General features: G+C 54.4%; 1 protein-coding gene across 21 annotated transcripts in view; it reads left to right on the plus strand.

The window, feature by feature from the left end:
• The window catches only part of Myt1l (myelin transcription factor 1 like), a 338,827-nt gene that overhangs the window by 255,210 nt on the left and 58,930 nt on the right, over window positions 1–24,687 (plus strand). For 18 of the 21 annotated variants that reach the window (XR_013429313.1, XR_013429314.1, XM_078029761.1 and 15 more), the window contains 6 exons: window positions 1,418–1,552; window positions 8,207–8,297; window positions 9,801–9,908; window positions 14,256–14,470; window positions 22,074–22,324; window positions 24,295–24,531. Coding sequence is in view for 19 of the 21 variants with exons in the window: in XM_078029761.1 (XP_077885887.1) it covers window positions 1,418–1,552; window positions 8,207–8,297; window positions 9,801–9,908; window positions 14,256–14,470; window positions 22,074–22,324; window positions 24,295–24,531 (1,037 nt within the window). In the remaining 2 variants the exon portion in view is untranslated. The remainder of the gene's footprint in view (window positions 1–1,417; window positions 1,553–8,206; window positions 8,298–9,800; window positions 9,909–14,255; window positions 14,471–22,073; window positions 22,325–24,294; window positions 24,532–24,687) is intronic. The other 3 variants (XM_078029756.1, XM_078029757.1, XM_078029758.1) reach the window with 1 other exon arrangement.

Raw genomic sequence — 24,687 nt, forward strand, 5'->3', positions numbered from 1 at the left:
GTGGGTTTCCAAGCTGCCTGCACAATGGCGGGACAGATCAAGGGAGGGTCTCCCTTGGTACCTCCCTGGCTCAGGAGGCCCCAGCACCTGAGAGGCCCGCTAGGAGACGAGCACTCTAGCCGACCAAGAAAAAGAGTCAGCACGGGGACATTATTGGTCCTGTGACTCCTCTTCCACTTCAGTTCACATAAACAGCTTAAAAAGAAAGTTCAGAAGCATTCAATGTTTTAAAACAAAAGTTTTTTTCTTGATAGAAGTGAATTCTTAACTAAAAGTAAAACAATTATGAATGGCCTGATTAATGAGATACCCATATAATAGAATTAAACCCCTGAAGAAAATTTAACTAGAGCCTTCTCTGGACCAAATCATAAGAGCCACATCTATTGATACTTATCTGTGCAACTGGTTTTCAAAATTGAACTAAAAAATAGTGTATCACTGGTTAGACTTACTGTTTGGTCTAAGTGTGGCCTCTGAAACACTCTGAAGTTATTATGCTGCAAAGTTCTGTGCTGTGGTCAGTTCTGGGTGTAGAAAAAATTAAATTAGCAATGTCATTACATCTCTGGCATCTGCATCTGATTCTGGACCAGACTTCTGCTCTAGCTGGCCCTTGACTGCACTGCAGAGAAGCCCACGGGGCTCTAGAGAAGCATCACCTCTTGGTTTTGTGTATGCATGCACGGCATCACACGAGCCTCCTCTGGTTCCAAGCACACACGGAGAAATCAGAACAAAGGGTTGCTCCAGCGGCTTCTGAAGCATTTTGATTGCCCATCACCTCTGCAGGTGGGATCGCCACCGTTTGGTCATCTGCTTACAGTGCCTTCTGAGAGTTCAGTTTATTTTCCAAAACATGCTGAATTGCTATGCTAAGAAACAGAGTGATTAGCCTCAAGAGCAAAGTCCAGAGCAGCCGCATTTTGCTGCCTGTGTGTGCCACCAGAGCTCCCAACAGGAAGAAATTCAGCGAAGAGCTGGGGACTGAGTCACACTCTTGGCTGAATTTCACGGAGAGACTGCCAAATGAAAACGGTGTGGAGTCTTGTTCTCTAAGAAGGCCACTGTCTCATCACGTTTACGTTGATTTATTTGAGCAACACAGCTTATCATGTAACACACGGGAAACCAATCAATCAAGAGTTAAGGTTAGGGATGGGGAATGGGTGGTTTTTTTCTTTCTTTCTTTCTTTAGGACAAAAACTAAAATACTATCTGATTCATTATCATGTTGCATAAGGTTGAACAATCACCTAAAACTAAAGCCTACCCTCGCCAAAGCATGGTGTTTGCAGCCTGTGCCCTGACACCTGCTGGCCTCTGATTTAGCAAAGGTCTCTTGGGATTGTTGAATGATCACATTTGTCTTCGGTTGGTGAACGTTCATTCTTTTGGAACCTGTTGTCGCTTTTAGATCCCTCAAGAACAGAAAAGAAAGAGAGCAAGTGTCCAACCCCCGGGTGTGATGGAACCGGCCATGTAACTGGGCTTTACCCGCATCACCGCAGTCTGTCTGGATGCCCGCACAAAGATAGGGTCCCTCCAGAAAGTAAGTGCACAGCTCACCGCTGCCCTTGGAGTGCTAGCACACGGCTCTGTCTCTACCATCCCTCTGACCCGACATCATTTCCATTCTATGGCTCAGTGTGGCCACAGCTCACCAGGCTCCCGCTGACCCTGACGGGCAGCCCCAGGAGGAGTGGGGGACAGGGAGCCTGCTCCCCCAAACCCCATGCTTCCTGGGTGCCAGCTCTTGCTAGACCAGCCCTGGAGTAGCCCTCTACAGCCCCCTTTCTGGAACCAGGTTTGGTCCCAATTCAGTCCTCCTTGGAGACCCCAGGCAAGTTGCCTCTGCGTCTCACAGTTAGAGAACCCAGATAGTGTCTGAGATACCCATCCACAGCGCTGGCCTGTTCTGCCTCCCCAAGAGAAGGGGCCTGGAGACTCCTCCTGCCCTGGACATGGATATATCATCCCATCATCATTTAGACAAGAGGTTGTGCCTCATGTTACTCGTCAGATGTACCAGCATCTCCACACTAGAAGACCTTAAATAAGGAGGTTTAAATTGGGTGGGTTTTGATCTTTCGCAGTTCTTAATAGTTAGGTTCTGATAATATGGACTCAACCTGTGAGAAGCTATGTTTCATTTAGAACTGAAATGGTATACACCTCCTTATTGTGTGTCTTTCATCCATTAAATATGCCAGCTGTATAAAGCCAATAGAACTAACAGTTTAGGAAACAGGCACATTTTCTGAAAAGAGAAAGTTTAAGATCCTGACTCTAAGTCTCAGTCATCTGAGGGTTCTCCCCTTACCTGAGACAGTTTCTGGCAGGAAAACTGTGATGGTTGAGACATGGCAGGATGGCCAGTCAATGATCCGGAGGAATTCTGAGACCAGTCCAACTAAAATGGGTGACCTGTGGTCCCTGAGTGGCGAGCCTGCTGGAGTGGCAGGGGACACACATGCCTGAGGCTCCAGGTGCTCACATGGCTCCTGAGAAGTCAGCTTAGCTTGCTGCAACCGTGTCCAGGTTAAAGAGAGTCCTGGAACAGCCAATTCGGTGTCTGGCTACAATCCCGTGTGTTACATGAGCAGGGAGACGGCATGGTCTACAACAGCGGCTTCCACGCGCTGAGCGCACTGGGGGCGGGGCGGGCTCACACCCACAAACACTGATTCATTCAAGCCATGGACCCTGCAGGTAGTGTTGGCCCTGGTTTCCAACGAAGAAAATGAGAATCAGGGTGTCCATCATGCTTCTCTGTCCGGGGACTAGCAGTGGTTGGCAAACTGAGGGAGCGCCATGTTTCCACAGTCAACCTGAGCAGACAGACGCTAACTGGCCTGCATGCAGGACTAAGCCAGGCCATAGATCCTGTCCGGCCCACACCCTCCACCTCCCAAACCGGGCTCTGTGGTCCCGACAGGCAGGCTGCATGTGCTGTCCTCTGCTTTCCTCATCTACAAACAGGTGCCAGGACCCAGCTCTGGGGTTTCAAGCAGAAAGCTGCTTCCTGCCATCTCCCCTTAGGCCTCTGGCTTCCCTTCAGGGCAGGCCAGCTCCTCCTCCTCAGCCCACATCTCCCAGAAACCTCCAAATAGGGAGAGCAGGGATGTGGGCGTGTCCTGCCACACTGCAGGTTGCATTCCTGTCTCCACCTGTGTCAGAGAAGTGGGGTGCCTCAGCAGGAGGAGGGGCCTGGGGAGGTGTCCCCTGAGCAGGAGGGGGAGGAGGGGCCTGGGGAGGTGACCCCTGAGCAGGAGGAGGAGGGGGAGGAGCATGGGGAGGTGTCCCCTGAGCAGGAGGAGGAGGGGGAGGGGCATGGGGAGGTGTCCCCCCTGAGCAGCAGGAGGAGGAGGGGCCTGGGGAGGTGTCCCCTGAGCAGCAGGAGGAGGAGGGGCCTGGGGAGGTGTCCCCTGAGCAGGAGGGGGAGGAGGGGCCTGGGGAGGTGACCCCTGAGCAGGAGGGGGAGGAGGGGCCTGGGGAGGTGACCCCTGAGCAGGAGGAGGAGGGGGAGGAGCATGGGGAGGTGTCCCCTGAGCAGGAGGAGGAGGGGGAGGGGCATGGGGAGGTGTCCCCCCTGAGCAGCAGGAGGAGGAGGGGCCTGGGGAGGTGTCCCCTGAGCAGCAGGAGGAGGAGGGGCCTGGGGAGGTGTCCCCTGAGCAGGAGGGGGAGGAGGGGCCTGGGGAGGTGACCCCTGAGCAGGAGGAGGAGGGGGAGGAGCCTGGGGAGGTGTCCCCTGAGCAGCAGGAGGAGGAGGAGGGACCTGAAGAGGTGACCCCTGAGCAGGAGGAGGAGGAGGAGGGGCCTGGGGAGGTGTCCCCTGAGCAGGAGGAGGAGGAGGAGGGGCCTGGGGAGGTGACCCCTGAGCAGGAGGAGGAGGAGGAGGAGGGGCCTGGGGAGGTGACCCCTGAGCAGGAGGAGGAGGAGGAAGGGGCCTGGGGAGGTGTCCCCTGAGCAGGAAGAGGAGGGGGAGGGGCATGGGGAGGTGTCCCCCCTGAGCAGGAGGAGGAGGAGGGGCCTGGGGAGGTGTCCCCTGAGCAGCAGGAGGAGGGGCCTGGGGAGGTGTCCCCTGAGCAGGAGGAGGAGGAGGAGGGGCCTGGGGAGGTGACCCCTGAGCAGGAGGAGGAGGAGGAAGGGGCCTGGGGAGGTGTCCCCTGAGCAGGAGCAGGAGGAGGAGGGGCCTGGGGAGGTGTCCCCTGAGTAGGAGGAGGAGGAGGGGCCTGGGGAGGTGTCCCCTGAGCAGGAGGAGGAGGAGGGGCCTGGGGAGGTGTCCCCTGAGCAGGAGGAGGAGGAGGAGGGGCCTGGGGAGGTGTCCCCTGAGCAGGAGGAGGAGGAGGAGGGGCCTGGGGAGGTGTCCCCTGAGCAGGAGGAGGAGGAGGAGGGGCCTGGGGAGGTGACCCCTGAGCAGGAGGAGGAGGAGGGGCTTGGGGAGGTGACCCCTGAGCAGGAGGAGGAGAGGGAGGAGCATAAGGAGGTGTCCCCTGAGCAGGAGGAGGAGGAGGAGGGGCCTGGGGTGGTGTCCCCTGAGCAGCAGGAGGAGGAGGAGGGGCCTGGGGAGGTGTCCCCTGAGCAGCAGGAGGAGGAGGAGGGGCCTGGGGAGGTGTCCCCTGAGAAGGAAGAGGAGGGGGGGCCTGGGGAGGTGTCCCCTGAGCAGGAGGAGGAGGAGGAGGGGCCTGGGGAGGTGACCCCTGAGCAGGAGGAGGAGGAGGAGGGGCCTGGGGAGGTGTCCCCTGAGCAGGAGGAGGTGGGGCCTGGGGAGGTGTCCCCTGAGCAGGAGGAGGAGGAGGAGGGGCCTGGGGAGGTGTCCCCTGAGCAGGAGGAGGAGGAGGAGGGGCCTGGGGAGGTGTCCCCTGAGCAGGAGGAGGAGGAGGAGGGGCCTGGGATGGTGTCCCCTGAGCAGGAGGAGGAGGAGGGGCCTGGGGAGGTGACCCCTGAGCAGGAGGACGAGGGGGAGGAGCATAAGGAGGTGTCCCCTGAGCAGGAGGAGGAGGAGGAGGGGCCTGGGGAGGTGTCCCCTGAGCAGGAGGAGGAGGAGGAGGGGCCTGGGGAGGTGTCCCCTGAGAAGGAAGAGGAGGGGGGGCCTGGGGAGGTGTCCCCTGAGCAGGAGGAGGAGGAGGAGGGGCCTGGGGAGGTGTCCCCTGAGAAGGAAGAGGAGGGGGGGCCTGGGGAGGTGTCCCCTGAGCAGGAGGAGGAGGAGGAGGGGCCTGGGGAGGTGTCCCCTGAGCAGGAGGAGGAGGAGGAGGGGCCTGGGGAGGTGTCCCCTGAGCAGGAGGAGGAGGAGGAGGGGCCTGGGATGGTGTCCCCTGAGCAGGAGGAGGAGGAGGAGGGGCCTGGGGAGGTGACCCCTGAGCAGGAGGAGGAGGAGGAGGTACCTGGGGAGGTGTCCTCTGAGCAACAGGAGGAGGAGGGGCCTGGGGAGGTGACCCCTGAGCAGGATGACGAGGGGGAGGAGCATAAGGAGGTGTCCCCTGAGCAGGAGGAGGAGGAGGAGGGGCCTGGGGAGGTGTCCCCTGAGCAGGAGGAGGAGGAGGAGGGGCCTGGGGAGGTGACCCCTGAGCAGGAGGAGGAGGAGGAGGGGCCTGGGGAGGTGTCCCCTGAGCAGGAGGAGGAGGAGGAGGGGCCTGGGGAGGTGACCCCTGAGCAGGAGGAGGAGGAGGTGGGGCCTGGGGAGGTGTCCCCTGAGCAGGAGGAGGAGGAGGGGCCTGGGGAGGTGACCCCTGAGCAGGAGGAAGTGGGGGATGGGGTGATGTCACCTGATCAGGAGAAACTAGAGGCACCCAGGGTATTACCTTACCAGGAAGAAGTGGGAGCTAGGGCAATGCCACCATCCAGGAGGAAGTGGGGGCACATGGGGTGTCATCTTAGCAGGAGGAAGTTGACCCTGTCCAGGAACGTTCTCCAGCTCATGCACAGAAAAGCCTTGCTGTGGATTTGCTTGTGGACGTGTCTTTAAGAAGCCAGGAATGACTTGAGCCTGAGGAAGGGCAGGTCTGCGTGAGTCTTTGCTGGGCCTCTCCTGCTGGACTGGCTTCCCTTACTCCAGTACAGCCCAGTTCAGCATAGTTCTGCTCACCCTGGGAGGACCACAGAGACTGTGCCACGGGAGGAGAAGAGGTTCTGAGTCCTGGGAGCTCCCAGCCTGGCAGAGACATGGGCTTGGCCCAAACAGTGCTTCCCGTGGCTGCCCGATGCCCACCAGCAGCCACAGTGGGCACTGTGGGGACTGGGCATCTCCAGGCCTGGACTGGGACCCCGGGTGATGCTCCAGGGTTGCATGGGCAGAGAAGAGGGCTTTGGGGTCACACGAGACCAGGGCATGGAGGAGACAGTGGCAGTGGGAAGAGTGTGGGCAGGGACAGGCTGCTGGGAGCAAGGCCGCTGAGGGCAAAGGAAGACGGGGGAGGGTGCCTGGAGGAGGTGAACAGAGACAGGAGGGGAGAGCAGGTCACACTGAAGAGCAGGTCAGTTGGAAGGTATCCATGGCCCGAGGGCAGGCTCAAAGGGACAATAGGACGGAGCTGGAGGACACCCTCCAGCAGCAGTGGTTTCGAAGGGAGAATGTGTTACTCAGGGAGAGGACATGGGGTGAGCGGGGAGCCAGCAGGGGTGGTCCCAGCAGGGGAGCTGTGGCCTCTCTCCCAGGCCAGGTGAAGCAGAGGGAGGGCAGCAGGTGGAAGGGAGGTCCGAGGGATCAAAACCAGGAAAGCTGGCTCCTCTGAAGAGCCCCGTATGTGGAGGGAGGCCGAGGCCCAGGAAGCCCAGGAGGCAGGTTGCTGACTGCTGATCGGAGCCTCCTGTTGAGACCTCAGTGTTAGACAGGAGCAGAGCAGGGAGGACCCTTGTTCAGGTGGATTCCAAGGCTGCCCATGAACAAAGAGAGCCCCCAGATCTCGATACAGTGCGGACGTGCAAGGGGCCTGAACCTCCACTCAACAGGAGACTGACCTGGTCAGGCCTGGGAGCGGGCACCACCCCCAGCAAGGTTGGGCATCAGGTGGGGGAGAGGCATGTGTTAGTGCAAAAGGGAAGTGGCATCAGGGAGCTATGATGACTGGTGACAGGGGCTGTCTGAGTCCTGGAGGGAAGGGCAGGGGCAGGAAGTCTGCAGCCTGAGGAGCTGACTGAACAGTAAGGAACCCCTGAGAGGAGGCCTTGTGTCTAGATCTCCCCAGAAAGAAACCCGTGACCCCAGGCCAGTTCCCACCACCAAATCAACTGGAGGCGGCTTCGCTGTTCTGGTGTCACACATTGAGCCTGGGCCACAGCTCTCACACTAAGGCCAGTGGACTCCGTTTAAGAACGTGGCCAGTGGTCAGCACACCGGGGTCAATGCCTATAGTAGCCACATCCCAGCCGTGGGCTTCAGGGTCCAGGGACCTGCAGAGGTCAGGACAAAGCAGCTCTGACTAGAGGGGAAGGAAGTCACAGAAAACACAGTGATGCCGCCAGTGAGTGGACCCAGCAGCCCTGGCACAGCCACCTACCTGGCACGCCGTGCTGGCCGGAAGAGCTGCCATGGCACAGTCCAGAGTTGGGCGGAGGGCCCTCAGAGGAGCCAGGCGCCTGGCTCTGAGCAGGTGTGGCCCCCAGCTCTTGAACCTCAGGAGCTCCCCAGATGCAGAGTAGCCGAGTGGACGCTGAGGGTTGGAGAAGAGGGACATAGGCAAGGCCGGGCGGGGCCCTGCTGGTCAGTCCACACAGCTCTGACGCTCACGGCAGCCTCACCCCAGGCGCTGTCTCTCTACCCCTCTCACTCTGCTGTTCCAGCTCATCCTGCTTAGAGCATAGGTCACTGCTTATTTCCTAGAGGGAGAGACTTTGATTCCATCCTTAAGTCTGCAGCCCAGGGCTCTGCTCAGCTAGCCACTGCCCTCAGCACTGTCTCCAAGCCGAGGTGTGCTGCTGACACGCCAGGTCTACATGCTGGGACGTGGGGCTTCCCCGGCCCCTGGAGCTGCTCAGGGTGGCGCTCTCTGCCCCTGGCCAGCGCACTCTGCTTCGCATGCCCATCAGTGCAGTGCAGACGACCTTCTCTCTCCTGACCTGTGTTTTCCTGATCATGCTCATCACGGACACTCTTAGGCCTGTGTGTCTAGACTAACCCAGCCTCTGTACAACGATTGCATGTCCTTGAATTCTGACATTTCCCTGTTTTAATGATGGGCTGTTTTCTTTGCCTCTCCTTGTCAAGTTCTTGCCATGCATGAAAATGTTCTCAAGTGTCCCACTCCAGGCTGCACAGGGCGAGGGCATGTGAATAGCAACAGGAACTCCCACAGAAGGTAAGCCACACTGCTGGGCCCCCACCCTGGGAGCACTCGCCCACCAGCCCCCAGTCCTCACAGTTTGCTTCTAAAGGGCACAGAGTGGAGTCCACAGAGCACGAGGGCTGAGGCTTGGCCGCCCTGCAGGGAGACGGACTTTTAGTTGTCTACCCACCTTGTCATAATGGGGAACAGCCCTGCGGGGCACCCTGTGGAGTGTGAGGGACCCTAATGGTGACTAGAGGAGACCCAGGGTCCATTATCCCCAGGTATGTGCGGGCTATCCGCTGCTCACCACACAGGAACATGGACTGGAATCTGGTGACACTGTGCCATGTGACACTCACCCTGGTTGCCCTTGACACTCTGCCGAGACCCCAGGTCAGCATGGACGTGGCCAAAGTCTGTGCAGATGTCCAGTGCTGCTCAGGGCAGGGGAAGGCGTGCTCCCGTAGGTAGCTCTTGCAGGACGATTGCTCTGTGGACACGTCTTCAGCGTGCAGCAAACCCCGGCTTCCTCCTGTTCTCTTGAGCTTGGTGACTCGCCATCCTCACAATACTCAGCTCATACCAGATAGCCTCGTGTCCTCAGTGCAGAAAAGCGACCTCTGAGCCCAGTTTCTGGCTGTGGTGTGAGCTTCAAGCTCACGTAGAACTGTCTTTGGAGAGGAAACAGTAAGCCTCACCCCAACCCTTCCTGTGTGGCTGGCAAACTTATTCACTTCTGTTAAATTCACAATGAACGAAGCACTGCCCTGTGCCCGTCAGGGGTGCGCTGTGCTTCACGTGCAGGAGGACGTGGCGCAGGGTGAGCTGGTGCTGGGTGCTGTGCCAGGCTGCGCTCCTGGGGCAGTTCCTCAGCCACCCTCAGTGCCTCTGTGTCAGACAGCACAGGTGCTCACACCCGTGGACACATGTACTCTCTGGAGGAAGTGGTTCAAACAGGAAAGCCCGCTTCTTTTCCTTCCAGATTGACCAGCCTGAGCAGTTGAGTCTAAAAAATGTTTTTGTGCAGTCCTGGAGATTACTCCGCTTCCTTCCCTCTCATTTTCCCCTCTTCCGAGAACATGATAGTGCAAAGGTCAGACTGACTGGCGAAAGCCCAGGTGATATGTCTGCAGAACAGGCTCGGTGCTCCTTCGTCTGGTGCCTGCCCACCCTTGCCATTCCTGGGCTGCTCAGGGCTGCACCCTCCCGAGCCGTCGAGGCTCCTGTCCAGAAGGACCATGTCTGAGCCTCGCCTCTCTCCTGTTCTCCTGAATGCGCCTGACGAGGCTGCTCTCTCCAGAAGGGTGGTGCAGGGTGCTGCCATCAGCACCGCAGCATGCACACCCAGAGGAAGTCACACAGGCCAAAACGCTGCACGACTAACTCAGCCCTTCAGGACTCCCAGGGGCTTGGGAGGCTGCTGGGTTCTGCCCCGTCGGGTCTCAGTGCTCCCCCGGGGAGAGGAGATGGTGGTTGGGCTGGGTGCTGTGAAGCCCTTGGTGGCCAGACATTAACCCCCTTTTTCACTTGCAGCCTCTCTGGATGCCCTATTGCTGCAGCAGAGAAACTGGCAAAGGCCCAAGAAAAACACCAGAGCTGCGATGTGTCCAAGTCCAACCAGGCCTCGGACCGAGTCCTCAGGTACCCAAACAGGAGTGTGTCATCCATGAGGTCCATCTACCATCACCCAGTGCTCCTGAGCACCGACACTCCACAGGTGGATCGCTCACTGAGTGGCAGGGTGCCAGGGTGGCTGTGCTGGGCTGAGTGGGAGCCGAGAGCAGCCTGTCCCGGCCTCGGTGGCCCAGCGTGATCTGAGGGAGAGGACGGGGCGCAGCACTGTTGGTTTTCTTTCTGGCTCTGACATCTCATAACTCTATGAATGCTAAGTGCAAGGGGAGATTTGAAAATTAAGAAGATGCCCAAAGTCACCTTAATTTGGAGCCAGGGCATGACACCAGCCTACAGGGCGGTGTTGCTGCTGGAAATGTGAGGGTTATGGACACTTCCTCGACCAAGACAGGGCTTACGTTTGGAAAGCCGTCCGGGCAGTCATTGCCTTTGACCCTCAGGCACCCCAGTGTAGGTGGGTGTGGGTGCTATGACTGCCAGTTGACAGGCCAGAAAACCGAGGGCAGACAGTCTGGGGACTTAGCTGACATCATGGAATCACTGCATGTGAAGACCGGGAGGTTGGGGAGTGTCCCGTAGAGCCTCTGCTGCTGTTCCAGGTTTGGGAAGGCCAGGACCCGTAGGAGGCAGGGGAGGGATCCGCATCCTAAGCTCTATGTCCATCTCTCAGTCCTGCATCTGCCTCCAGACCCTGTCCACATGAAAGCCACCACCGCTGGGCATTCCCGTGCTCTGACTGTCGTAGCAGGTCCACAGCCCTCCCTCTGCACACTGTCAGGACTGCCATCTCAGGGCCATGCGCATCCTGCTGGGTAGACGCCCCCAGTGTAGCAGCCAGGTCCAGCCCAGGCACTCGGCTCATGTCCGACTTTACTATTAATGACCAACATTTTTCCATAGATCAGCATTTTGCTCCTGCTAAATTATTCTTTGGGATAAATCACATGGAGAAAATCACCATGCAAGGGAGGTGAATATCTTTTTTGGTTCTTGTGTATTATTTCACAGTTTCTTACATTAATTTACCACAGTAATTAAATTATCTCTCTCCTCCAACAGAAAAGTTTAAATATTTACAGATTAGGAATATTTAATTAAGTAAAAAAAAACAGACATAAAAAGAATCCATGATCCCAACACTCAAAAAGAGACTTTCAATAAATTTTTATTTTTTATTCCTGGGGGCTAACCATCTACAGACTCAGTGTACCTGTCTCACATATCTGTGTCCCCGGAACCCTCAGCTTAAGGACACAAGACTGTCTGACAGACAATGGCAGCTCTGAACCCACAATTAGCCCAAGAAATGCCCCCCAACAAAAGCTCCCGGCCACCTCAGGAAGGGATGGTAAATAACCCAGAAAAGGTTGAAAAATGATGAAGAGAAACTTGTAGCTGAAAGAATTTTCAGAATTTTAATTTTCTTTTGCCCACTGTGACCAGATCTGTGCTGTCCACACAGATGTGTCTCTACTTCCAATAGCAGGGTTGGTTCAGCTCAGTGGAAACCCACAGATGGCTTGAGACAGATGAGATACAAACAATTGCAAATGTCAGCTCACTTGGGCATGGTCTCCCACCTAGGCCAGCCGAAAGCAGCCGTTGCCTGTGGTTTAGGTGGCCTTGTGTCTCAGTACCCCTTTGGGTTGGATAGCTATGGCGATGCCAACTAACGAAGGCCAGGGACAAATAACTGTGCCCAGATGAACAGCTTCCTCATGCCTCTGACTGGTGTGACAAGCAGGTGGGACAGGCCCCTGGGCAGCAAGGGAAGACCCCACACCAGGAGCCACCAAGGGCCACACAGACTGAGTGCAGCAGCCCGGACTCCTCTCCCTGGGCAGGCTACTGGCCCTGCCTCTGGAGTCTTGCATGCTCCCACAGACTCCAACAGCAACGGGCTGACCTAGGGCCAGGTGTGAGCACTTGCAGGAGAGGGTCTGTCCCAGCAGCCCTGTACACCAGTGTCTCCAGGTAGAAGTGCTCATTCAATGGAGCAAGGAAAGAAGGGAAGAAAAAATATTAAACCTACAATCATGTAGGCGAGGTTAGAATAAAAAAGTGTCTCAGTACCTGGACCCACAAGAACCTGAGACTTCAAGAGCTCCTGGAAAAAAGTGGGACTGTTCAGTCCACCCTGCACCCCAGCTCTCGACTCCCCGGGCTCCCAGCCCTTCCCAACCTCTGCAGTGGCCCTCGCCTGTGACAGGTGAAGGAGCAGAGAGCCAGGCCCAACAAGTCCCAGTCCATCCCGGGAGCACGTTCCTGAGTGCTCCCTCCCCACAGCCAAGGTCCTAGGCTGACCTCACCTGAAGGCAGCGTCTCCCTCAAACACGGCTTGCTCCATCACAGCTCAGCTGATCCCCGTAGCCAGAAGGGCCTCTCTTCTCCCAAACCCCACAAAAGCCCTCCATACCCCAAAGCCCTGCTCCAGGGCCTTATCCATAGAGGCCATCCCAGTGTGACCTGGCAAAAAGCCCCAGAGTAGATGACCCATCACTGGTACATGATTTTCTTGCCTCAATCAGTATAAATTAGATACATCAAGGTAAATAAGTTGGTGATTTGGTAAATAAATTGGGTATTTTACCATATTGTGTCATTAAAAGTGACATAGGTGCTATTTAGCAACACAGAAATTGGCTTGCTTCCCTTTTTTAAAAATCCAGCTATCAAAACTTTGTAATTGCTCTAAAAATAATATAAATTCATGAAATGACCAGAGAAGAAATAGATTTGTACATGAAAGCATATCGAGTCAGAATTTATGATAACAAAAAATTTTCTAAAAGTTGGAAAATAGTTAATAGTGTGTTATTGATTGAGTTCAATATGCACTTAAGAACTCTTTTTTTCAAAGCCTAAAAAAGTAAAAGTAAATTCCATGTAAGATAGAGTGTGAATTATGTATAAATTTTATGTCTTAACTGTTAGATAACTACTAAATGCATCAACTCAACCAAAAAGACACCAAAATTGTTACAGTTTTTCATCTCTCAAAGAATCATAGGTGATTTTTAAATAGTTCTTATATTTTCTAAACATTTTTTCAGTGAATCATGTGGCACTTTCACAATCATGAAAAGCAAAACAATAATTTGGAAGTCTCTACCCCAATGGCCAGTAGAGTCCATGTGCATATTCACACACACAAACTTCCAGAAGGGAGGCAGGCTGCAGAGGAGAGGGCCAGCCATGCCAGCAACCCCTGGGGGGTCATCTTGGGGAGGAGAGCAGACCCACCCTCAGGTCACCCCAGGCAGCCAGCCGGGGTCCCCCACTGCGACACCAGCCTACACCCTCAGAGCTCCGTGCCAGTGCTGGAACCCAGCCTTGCAGACCCAGCACCCTGTGCCAGACCCGGTCTCTCTCAGGGCCGATGCATATATTCCCCCCATCTTCTTTATTCCTACTGAAGCATCAGCCTTTCTTGGGTCTTTATTTTTAAAAATGTTTTCACAAAATTCAGAAACAGAAAGAATCATCAGGAAAGTCCCAACACTTGGAATTCACTTTTTAACAAGAGTTACAGGGCACAAAAACCATGCTTATGTGGGAATGCATCCAAACATTTTATAAATATTCTGCCTGAGTGAAAAGGGCTGACTGGACTGTAGAACTCCACGTTTAAGTGTATGATCTTCTGCCCTCCACCCAAAGCAGAACTTGGGGAGAGGCAGAAGGAGCCCGTGTACTTCACCACCAGGCTAAGAAGACACAGTCAAAGCCCAAGGCTTCCACCTCTGAGACGGACGCCTGGCAACAGACACACACAGAGCATGGGCAGAGGACCCATGAGTAGACAGTCACCAAACGTTCTCCATTTAAATATTTTATCCCAAAGTCTAAAAGAAACGTCTACCGGCTGAAGTCCTGAAAGAGTATACAGACAGTTGATCCCATTCAGTTTTATCGTCCAGCTTGACAAATCTAGTTTTGTGCCGGTCTGTGTCTCTAAGAGTATTTCTTTATTTCCTCGTGTTTTTAAGGGAAGTTTTTCAGTGTCTCACGGTTGTGTAGCTCTACTCCTCTGTGACCACTGCCAAGACCAGACCTGGGTGTCCGATCCTGCCTCATCCTCATACCTCACATCTCCATTGCCCCCCGGTCCTCTGCTGAGAGCACACAGGACATTAGGGATCTGATCTCTTGTTCTGTCTTCTGCGTGGACTTTTAGGCAGGTGGCTTCTTTGGGGCTGTGTGATCAAAGCACACTTTGCCCTTGCATGGGAAAATGAACCTGTGATCTCGGTGCAAGGCCCCCACTCCCCGACACCTGTAGGAAGCGCGATGTGGCTACCCACGTGCACGGCCGCGGGAAAGCAAGCTCTTGTCTGTTGTCTTGTTTACTTCCAGGCCAATGTGCTTTGTAAAGCAGCTCGAGATTCCTCAGTATGGCTACAGAAACAATGTCCCCACCACCACGCCGCGCTCCAACCTGGCCAAGGAGCTCGAGAAATATTCCAAGACTTCGTTTGAGTACAACAGTTACGACAACCATACTTATGGCAAGAGAGCCATAGCTCCCAAGGTGCAAACCAGGGACATATCCCCCAAAGGATATGACGATGGTAGGAGGTGCACATCTTATACATGAGAGACACGTTGCCATGCTGATGTTGTTGTTGTGTGTATCCATGTCCGCAGATCTGCCCAGCCTTGGTGGCCATGCAGGGTGCCAAGCATGATGCGCACAGCACGGTCCCATGCTGAGAGGCCCAGGTCCAAAGGGTAGAGGGTCAAAACTGTGGGAAGAACGAGGACAAGTGTCCCCAGCAATTCCAAAGCAATAGTTCTGTAGCTTGTGGGATGTGGAGAGAAGCTCCCTGGTTTCACGGGGTGAGGGAGGCACCTCTTTTTCATAGATGCCCCAGACAGACCATGCGGGAGAGAGCAGTGAGGCTCCTGGAGAAGCCCTGCATTTCGTAGCCCCCTCAGCCCTGGTGCACATTAGAGTCACGGAGGAGGGGGCTTTCCTCAGTTCCTTATGCCCAGGCTGCACCCCAGACCAATTAATCTGGGTCCCTGGTGTTCCCTGCACAGTGGTGTTTCTAGAAGGTTCCCAATGGCTCTGATGTGCAGCCACATCTGACACCCTCCACCTGGCCAGCTCTGGCTGGACCTGAGCCTCGTCTACCTGGGAGGACAGGCGGAGGAAAGGGCCAGCCTCCGGGTGCTGTCTGGTCTGACGTCCCGGGCACTGGCTGCTGTCCTAGCACTGGTGCAGCAAGGCCCACATGCCCCCTGAGCACTGTGCGGGGTGACAGCTGGCTGTCCTCTGCCTCCCAGCTAGCTCACTGGTAAGTAGCTCTCCCCTGAGGGCCAACTCTATTCCTTTTATTTTACCTACTTATCTGACCACGTAGCTGTTTTTTTTAAAGTATTTTTTTAATTGTGGGTGGACACAATGCCTTTATTTTTATTTATTTATCTTTATGTGGTGCCTCACTCATGCTAGGTGAGCACTCCACCACTGAGTCCCAACCCCAGCCTCCATGTAGCTGCTTTAAATTCTAGAATATATTCAGCAAATCTTACCCTCTGGACTCAGGCTATGAAGTTCTGATGATTTGGTGCTGATAGGCAGAGGAACAAAAGTAGTTTTTTAAGGTTTAGGGGTTTCTCTTTGAAAAAGGCATTTAATTAAAATCACAACATGTATGTGAAAAAAATATTTAAATTGAATACTGAGGAAATTTAGAAACCTTTTTTAAATCCAGTAGAAGTTGCTTCCTGCTTTTCAGCAGTGCTACTTCTTACCTAAATGGCCATTTGTTTGTATAGTGGGTAGAATTTACCATTCCTGTGATGTGTCACACATTGATTATCCCTGCATATAATTCCTCAATATTCAGAAACCTAGATGTAAGTGGGAAAAGGGAATGGCTACAATGGATATAAAGATAGTTACTTTGTTTTACTGTTTATTTGGTAATATTCACCAGTCATGGATTTGTTGTGATCTCATTCATTCAATTGCAAGTGAAGGGTCAAGACGAAACGTCATTCACATAATTGAAGATGCTCTGGGAATCCTTCCCAACCCGGCGGCTCTCAGTGATTGAACTAGGCCCTTCCTTAGAGGCTCATTTTTACCTTGTCTTTGTGGCTGCTCTATGTGGCCTGGTTTCTTTCACCTTGTCTCTGCAGCCAGGCTCGACCTTAGCATACGGGGCTCCAGTAAAGTCGAGACAGGCAGAGTGTCCTCGAGGTGTGAACCCCTCTGGGAGCTGGAGGGCTCTCTGGGCCTGCGGTTCTAGCTGCGTAACACTGGAGCAGACTGGTACCAGGCCCACAGTCTGCAGCTCCACTCACTCCTTGTCTGGAGAATAGAGTAGGGCTAGGTGTGGTCCCAGCCCAGCCGTGGGAGAGTCAGCAGAGAGAAGGCTGTGTCTGGCCACCCTCTGCCCGTCAAAGAGAGAGAGATGAATACACAGTAATCACAGGTGCTCACTCACCAGCCCAGGCAATGCCTGTGGTGGGAAAATCAGGCTGACCCATTCTTTTCATGGCCCCACCAGAAAACAAGACCCTCTTGGCGATGCAGGGTGGGACCTCAGCCCAGGTCCTCCGGAAACCAAGAGAAAAGGAAATGGCACGTTAGCACAATTTACTGAGAACCAAGTAGACAGCTCAACCTTTGGTCTGCTGGGTTCACCTGAAGATCTTAGAAAGGTCAAGGAAGTGCCCACTGCGGCCAGAGTGCTGGGTAGAGCTGTGCAGGGCTGGAGCTGGGCATAGTCCTCGCACCTGCACCAGGAGGTGACCCTCACCTGGGTGGATGCTGCAGTGCCCACACAGTGTTCTCCCAGTCTGGCTACCTGGGCACAGAGCATGCAGACACTGCTCCCTTAAGAAGCCTCAGAATCAGCCTGCTGTAGAAAAGTGTGATTCTTAGGGAACAGAGCAGGGCCTGGTGGTGCAGAATGAACAGAGAGGAGTCCACCCTCCCCAGCCTCGGGGCACCCCCCAAACCTGCCAGAGTGGTTAAAGCAATCAGCAAACCTCCCTTTAAGCCCTGCCTCCCCAGACACGGCCAGTGGCTGGTGGCCTCTCAGCTGATGACCTTTCCTCTGGATAGAAGGTTTCAGAGAGGACGTGATAGATCAACACAAGGCTGTGGAAGGCCCTGACACACAGTGAGGCAAGGGCTCCCTTCTGTCTGGAAGGTTGGGTGAGCTTCACCAAAGGGGCAGATTGCACACTCCGTCCTCGAGTTGTAGGAGAAACGGCATGAAGCTGGGGACACCTGTGGTTCATGAGGACAGTCAAGGGTCTGGGGATCCTGGAGGAAGACAGGGCTCAACCAGGGAGCTTCTTATTATCTACCATGCTGGAGAGGACAGGGCCATCCTGTAGGGAGCCCCTGGGTGATGGAGGAGCAACAGTGTGAAGGCCACAGCACCCCACGCATGTCCACTCCAGGGCTCTAGGCCCATCCTCCCTACCTGTGTCCTATGGTGAGCTAAGAATGGTTTTAACATTTTTAAATAATTGGAGAAATAAAACAAAATAAGGGGACTGTCCTATGAAATGTAAAATCTATGTGAGATTTAAACCTCATTAAATCTGCCCAAGTGGCCTCCCATGCTTACCCATGGTCTGGGCTGCTGGACAGGGACAGAGCTGAGGGGCCAGGATCACTTAGCCACCAGGAAATCCAATGGTCACTGCAGAGACCTCTGCAGGAAAAGCTGCTGACCTGGATCTAAGCCACCTCTGTGGCACCTCTGGACAGTATGTTACCACCCAAGATGTCCTGAAATCTGTTAAGTCCCCAGCGTACGTGGGTTCCCCTCTGGCCGATCCTTTGGCTATTCCCAGCTTTTAAATTCTATAAGCCCAGATCTTGGAATCGTCTTGGAGCCTCCTCTTCCACTCCACCAACACCTCCTCACTTGCTGTCTTGACCTCTTCCCTGGTCCAGGCCCGTGGCCCCAGGAGTCCCAAGGTGGGGGCCTCAGACGTCTGACCCAGTGGCCCTGGCGGCCCCAGCCCCCTGCTCCACAGTTCCTCTGGAGCTGGTTCTCCTTCCTGCAACCTGGAAGGCTTCCCCTGGCCCTTTTCCTGTCACCCACCCCCTGCCTTACTCCAGGGCACCTCCTTTGCTGCCTTCTCCGAGGACCTCCCAGCCTTGTGAGGCCCTCCCCTATTCCTGTCTACACAACCTCTGGGCAGGATGTACTTCTGCTCTCTGCAGCCCACAGGGTAGCTCCATGTCTCATCCCTGGGTCATTTCACCCCTGAATATCTTATCTTCCCACGAGGCTATAAGTTTCTGGTGTGCAAGAGGCCTTGTGCGTGGGTCTCCTGTGCAGTACAGGGCAGATAAGGCAGGGAGTAGCCACGTGAAGGGTGACCCATGGAGAGATGTCTCCAAGACCCTGTAAGCACACCGTCTGCATTGCAGGCTTTATCTAACAGGCTATTTGACAAAAAAGGCTCCTTTTTCCCATATAAGATTCTGCATCCACATTTTAATGTGCTTGTGGTGAACTATGTGCTCACAGTAAAAGCTCTGAGCACCAGGGTTGCAGATTACAATGTGGAAGGTCAGATGGACTAGGCAGGCCTCAAGGTCACCAGCTCCTGGTGAGGTCTGGTGGAAGTGAGACCTCATGATAGATAACCTTTGCTCACATTTTTTTTTGTCTAGTTTTCATGGAAATTCGGGGTTGTAAGGGCATATTTATCTATTCCCTGCACGCAAATGCTAATGCACAAGGAAACAGACACTCCTAGGAGAATAAGCTGCTCATGTTCAGAAAGAAGCTACACACACAGAGTAGGCAGGAAGAAGCTCTGGTGGGAAGTCTGTGTTTGTTTGCTTTGGGGTTTTTAATTTGCATATGCAGCCATAATTCATCCTAGGCATGGTGATTGTGTAGTTCTTCCTGCATACAGGGACAAGATGCTAGGAGAAGTGGTGGTCAGGGCCATCAACACCTGCTGCCTTCTGGGGGGATGTGATAATGTTCCTCATGCCTTCCCGAAGTCAGCTGGGCACCAGGATCTTAGAAAATGTTGTCTGCTCTTTGATGGAAAAGCAGCTGGATTTAAAATATATCTGGGGACTGAGAGTGTAACTCAATGTAGAGCAGTTGCCTCGCATGTACAAGGCCCTGGGTTTGATCCCTGGTATCAAAAACAAAATCTGTTTGTTACTTGCCATGCATTTGATCTCTGTTAGGTTGCTCTCATCTGACAAAGCAGGGCTTGGTCAGTCCTGGGGGAGAAGAAGTTGGGGACTACCAGGGCCAATGCTCCCTGCCCCTGCCCTGCAGTGCACCAGAGTCAGCATCATGACTCAGAGCATGTTAAGTTCGGCCCAAATGTCTGATGCTAAGGGATTTGTGGTCATTCACAAATAGGCAATATTAGGATCATTCCTTTCTTGAATGATCTAAAGTATAGATATTCTTATTTTTGTTTTGAATAAACACAAAAAAATTATTTATGTCCAGTAGAAGGATAGATATGAGGTAAATATTGTCATAATTATTTGAGTGAAATGAGTTGACGGGTGAATCAAGAAATTATCGACAGCTTACTTGCCGGATACAATTGTAAACTATGCTCTTGGTATAACCCAGATGTGGCGTCTGAGGTTTAGACACTTGGGTAAGGAGGTGCTCCCTCCTGCTGATGTCAATTCATGACTTCAGGATGATTTCAAGCAATCCAGGGAAGGCAAGAGAAGAAGTGCAGTCACGGTAGAGACTCCCTTTAAAGGTTGCTGCCCCGTAGACATCGCACTGTTTGACAGACAGAAGGCTGATAAGACCAGGCAACCTGCGCCCTGACTGTGGCCCAGGCCCTCCCCTGTGTGTCTGTCTTGCCCTTGGTCAGCCTTGGTTTCCACATCTCTGAGATGGGCATGCAGCAGCATGTCACTAGGAGGTGGTGGGCTAGAGGAGTCACGTTAGAGAGCCCTGTGAGTAGACGGCAGTGGTACCCAGTGTGGCCACCACGACACAGACAGACAGCAGGATGAAGCTGACACCCAGGAGGCAGCAACCGGCTCCCCTTACCCTGCACTACTCTCCTGCCTGAGGACCCTGTCCAGCGCTGAGCAGAGCCACTCCCAAGCCTGCCACATCTGCCACAGCCCCCCAGCACTAGCTGCTGTTGAACTGTAGACCCAAGTTGGTCCTTGAGCATTTTTTAGAAATGGACATTGTCTAGTTTCAAAACAAAGCAACTGTTTTTCCTGTTTACCTGGACCACTTCTTCTCTCATTCCTGAACCAATAGCTAGCCTTTATCAGATTATTAAAAGGAAAAAGATGTCCCTAGTATATATTATTTCATTTCCCCTAGTTTCCATAACCCTATTTTTAACAAAATTCTAAATGATGAAAACCAAGAACTTTAGTCCACATCCAGAGCATCCCAAAGTACCCCAGGCAGCGACTCTGAGGACTTTGGTGGCCACTGTCTGGCCCCTCTGGTTGCTCCCACATGTGCCCAGGGTCGCCCTCAGAGGCCTGGCAAGGCTGCTCTTAGACCTGCAGCAGGCCCACCCTGAGGTACAGTTCTGCTCCTTAGTAAAGAGCATTCAGAAAGCCGAGGGAGGAGACCCCATGGGAGGCAACTGACCTCGGGCATGCTGAGCTACCCAAGTGGGAGCTGCTCCCAGGGCCGTGCTGGGCAGAGCGCACGACAGCGAGGACAGTCTGCCCTTCTCAGGCTCACAGCAGAGAGGCTGTGTGCGCAAGCCACTAACGTATGCAATTTGCTTTGTGGTTTGGGGCAGGAGGCTGAGGAGAGTGAGGTGGCCAGTTTGCCTCCTGGGTTCTGGTCTCCACTGCCTCATCCTGTCACCCAGGAGGCACCTCGTCCCCAGTGTCCTGAGTGTGCGTTCTCTAGCCAGCCCTTAGTTAGCGGCCACGACCCCTCAGCCTATCCCTCCTGGGCCTCCCAGTTGGTGCCCTGGGTAGGGTGTGGTATGACTCGGAAGATGGCTCAGCTGTGTGAGAGGGTGTGTTGCGTGGGTTGTCTCTAGAGCAAGGCGCTGCACTTGAGTTCTAGACGGAGGGCTGCTGGAGGCCAACAACCAGGGAACAGTGTCCAGCTGCCAGGCTCCCTGGCAGCCACGGGAATGGAGGTGGCCTCTTTAGAGACACAGCCCATGGAGGGCCAGGCACAACAGAACGCAGGCCAAGCTGCTCTTAGGGCAGCCTGCCTAGGGCTGACCATGGCAGCTGGAGAGAGGAGAAGCTCCTGGGGGAGGGTGAAAGCACCTGCAGAGTCTAGCTCCATGGGGGTCTGCAGACACGGGATATAAGGTGGATCCATGCACCCACGCAAAAGAACGCATTCTGACATCCTGGCAGTGATACTGTATGAGTAGGAAAAGGTCCCATCCTGACACATGACCGACTCAGACATTTTATCATCCTGGTACTAAAGGAGGTTTTAAGGAGCTCTAAAAATAACTCTCTTTCCTCCTGCCTGCTGTTAGTGAAGACAGCTGTTCCTAAGGGACACTGAGCAGTCCAGGCTCCTTGCAGGCAGACGGAGAGGCTGCTGACATAAAGGGTTAGTGCCTGACTGCACACCCGGCAGCCAGTCAGGGGTGTCTTGACACTTACCCTGATCCAGGGCCACAGGTGTGTATATTCTACCTTTCCCTCCACAGCCTGTATGGGATGCATAGCATAAGGGCTATTGGGGCCACATTGTCCAGCCTGCAGGCCCAGCCAAAAATCCATTTCCCAAAGCACAGGGTCTCCATAACCCCAACAGGTGATCCCCATATGGCCCTTGAATCTGAGTCACCTGCATGTGGGACACAGAGCCCAAGCTGACCGCTACAATATCCCCCACCCCAGACAAGCTGGTTCCTCAAGCCCTGACCAGACTGGAACTGTCACTATCTGTAGCCAGATCCAAGCCAGGGGTGTTCCTTTACAGGGAGGGGAAGTTGCCACGCATGTCTGTGCAGTCTGTTGAAGAAAAGGGTGCCTTCCTTCCCAGCTCACCCCAGCCCTCTGCTAACCGAACACCTGCCATGTTAAAAAGGGAAAGAAGCCAGAGGTCCTCTTTGTGAGAAGCCCCCACATCATGTTCCCCATCGCTGTGTGTTTAAATGCGGGGGCGGGGCGGCGGGGGAGCTGTGTGTCCCCGCGTCCTGGGCTCGGGGCCTGAGTCGTCCTGTCCGCTGTCTCCGCAGCGAAGCGGTACTGCAAGACCGCCAGCCCCAGCAGCAGCACCACCAGCAGCTACGCGCCCAGCAGCAGCAGCAACCTGAGCTGCGGCGGCGGCAGCAGCGCCAGCAGCACGTGCAGCAAGAGCAGCTTCGACTACACGCACGACGTGGAGGCCGCGCACATGGCGGCCGCCGCCATCCTCAACCTGTCCACGCGCTGCCGCGAGATGCCACAGAACCTGTCCACCAAGCCACAGGACCTGTGTGCCGCGCGGGTACGCCCACCTGCGCCTGGCCGCGGGCGGGCTCGGGAGGCGGGGCTTCTGCTCGCGGCAACCGCACCGAGCCAGCTGCGCTGCCGCCCGCGCGGGGGCGCTCTGCCGGTGCTGCAGGTCCTTCACCTGAGCAGTGATGCCGCGCGGCTGCAGCTGCCCATTGCACCACTGCCCAGGAGACCCATGTGTTCTAGGTCAGGAGAAATCGCCAGGCCTCTCCCTCTTTAGGGTGGAAAATCGGTTCTGTAAACTCTGAGCTCACAGTGTGACTGTTTGTAACTCACACATCAAAAGTCTTCGTGGCGTTTCAAATGACCTCACAGAGAACTCAAAGAGCAAAGCACCTTGACGTTAAATGAGAGGAAGGTTTGGCAGCACCCTTATCAAATAGAGGCGGGCTGCCCCTCACCCACATTTCCAATAGATGGCCCGGGAGCAAGTCACATGGCGCTGCTAGGCCACACGGTCACAGATGCTGGAAGGGAGCGCAGGGGTCACCGGCTTTCCTATTGTTCATTTCCTCACCAAAGGGCTCCCACGTGTGCCCAGAGAGGAGAGGGAGCGCCCCCAACACGGCAGAATGGAGAGCTGTCTCGCCCGGGCCGCTAGGGGGCCCATTGTGTTCTGAGCGCAGGCTCTGGCTTGTGGATGTCAGCCACTCTCCAGACAAAGGGCGCTCTCTCCATTATCTAAAGCCAGTCGGCCATGCTGCATTCGCTAACAGCTCTGACAGTAGTCCTTATAAATGAGTATAATTTGTGTGGATGGAGAAAGGTCAGTAATCTTATGTTTTGCAAATGCTTTTTCTTTTTGATATTTTTATTCCTAGTAGTGGAGCAGCATTAGGGGCGTGCAGTTTTCACGTGATCAGGGCTGGTAAAATGCAAGACTACCATGAAAGATCCCTCCAGGGCAAGACAGAAACTTTTATTTTAGTTGAGTTTAGTTTTCACTTTCTTAAACTAAGAGAGCAACTCAAACATCATGTCAGCCGAAATGAGTATCAGAGCTGGAGATCAGGATGTTCTTTGGCAGGATGATGCTGGACACATACCGGGGACAGCCTCAGTCCAGGACTCCCAGTGGTGGATCCTCCTTGGCAATGACGTCCAGAGGGAAGTGCTGCTGGGTCCTTCCTGGCAGGCAGCAGTTTCACTCCATCTCTGACATCACATTTTTGTCCAAAAAAGTGTAATTCTGCCAGAAAAGTGGAGAATTACTGGGGGCATTTCTGTCCTCCATGGGCCCCTCTCTCCCTCCTCCTGCAGGTGGGAAGGAGCCTTGTCTCCCTGAAGCATTCTTACCTTGAAACGCACCTCTCTGGTTTGTTCCTGGGCAGTTGGCTGCAGTGCAGGGTGCTGACGCATAGAGCAGGTCAGACCCAGCCCTGTGCCAGGCTGGGCTGCATACCTCGTCTGCAAGCAGAGTCCTCAGCACTGCACAGGGCTCAGAAAGAAAATCGGTTCCTTTCTCCTCCTTCCTTCATCCTTGAGTCTTTCGTTTTCCTCCTAATTCTTGAAACATTGGCATCAATGAAACTAAAGGAGAGTTCATAAGCTGCATGTATGCACACAGACATACACACGGAGAGACACACACATTTTTGATCTTGTAGGCATTTGAACTCTAATGACATCAAAAAGAAGTACTTCTTTGAATCTCTTATGGCCATGCTCATTTCTAAAAACAGAGATGCACTGGAGGGAATGGGAAAAGAGAGGGAGGGGGGGAAGATGGCAGAAAAATAGGGAAATGGTCAAAGATCCATTCATCAGTCTCCACACAACTTTCCAGGTAAGCCCCGGGTAGCTGACATGGCCATCAGACCAAGCTGGCCTGCCTTGGGAGTGACAGTAATGAGGAGTTTGGGGGTGAACATGACACTGCTGAGGGCAGGGCCACAGTCTGGGCGCACAGGATGGGGTGTTCCAAGTGCTCGGCCCGGCTGTCACATGTCTCTCTGCCAACAGAACCCTGACATGGACGTGGATGAGAATGGCACCCTGGACCTCAGCATGAACAAACAGAGGCCTCGGGATAGCTGCTGCCCCGTCCTGACGCCCCTGGAGCCCATGTCCCCTCAGCAGCAGGCAGTGATGAGCAGCCGGTGCTTCCAGCTCAGCGAGGGCGACTGCTGGGACTTGCCAGTGGACTACACCAAGATGAAGCCCCGACGGGTGGACGAGGATGACCCCAAAGAGATGGCCGTACGTCCTTTGTCCCTTCTCTTGGCTCTGGCTGTGATCTTTGAGAGGCTGGAGTAGGCCTGGCTGAGAGCAGATGCCATTTGCACACGTTCAAAACAAGCCCAGTTTTTCTTTAAATATGGCTTTCAGCTGCCTAGGATTTAGGTAGGGACACTT

Source organism: Ictidomys tridecemlineatus, chromosome 12 (assembly GCF_052094955.1).
Source record: "Ictidomys tridecemlineatus isolate mIctTri1 chromosome 12, mIctTri1.hap1, whole genome shotgun sequence".
NCBI lineage: Eukaryota > Metazoa > Chordata > Mammalia > Rodentia > Sciuridae > Ictidomys > Ictidomys tridecemlineatus.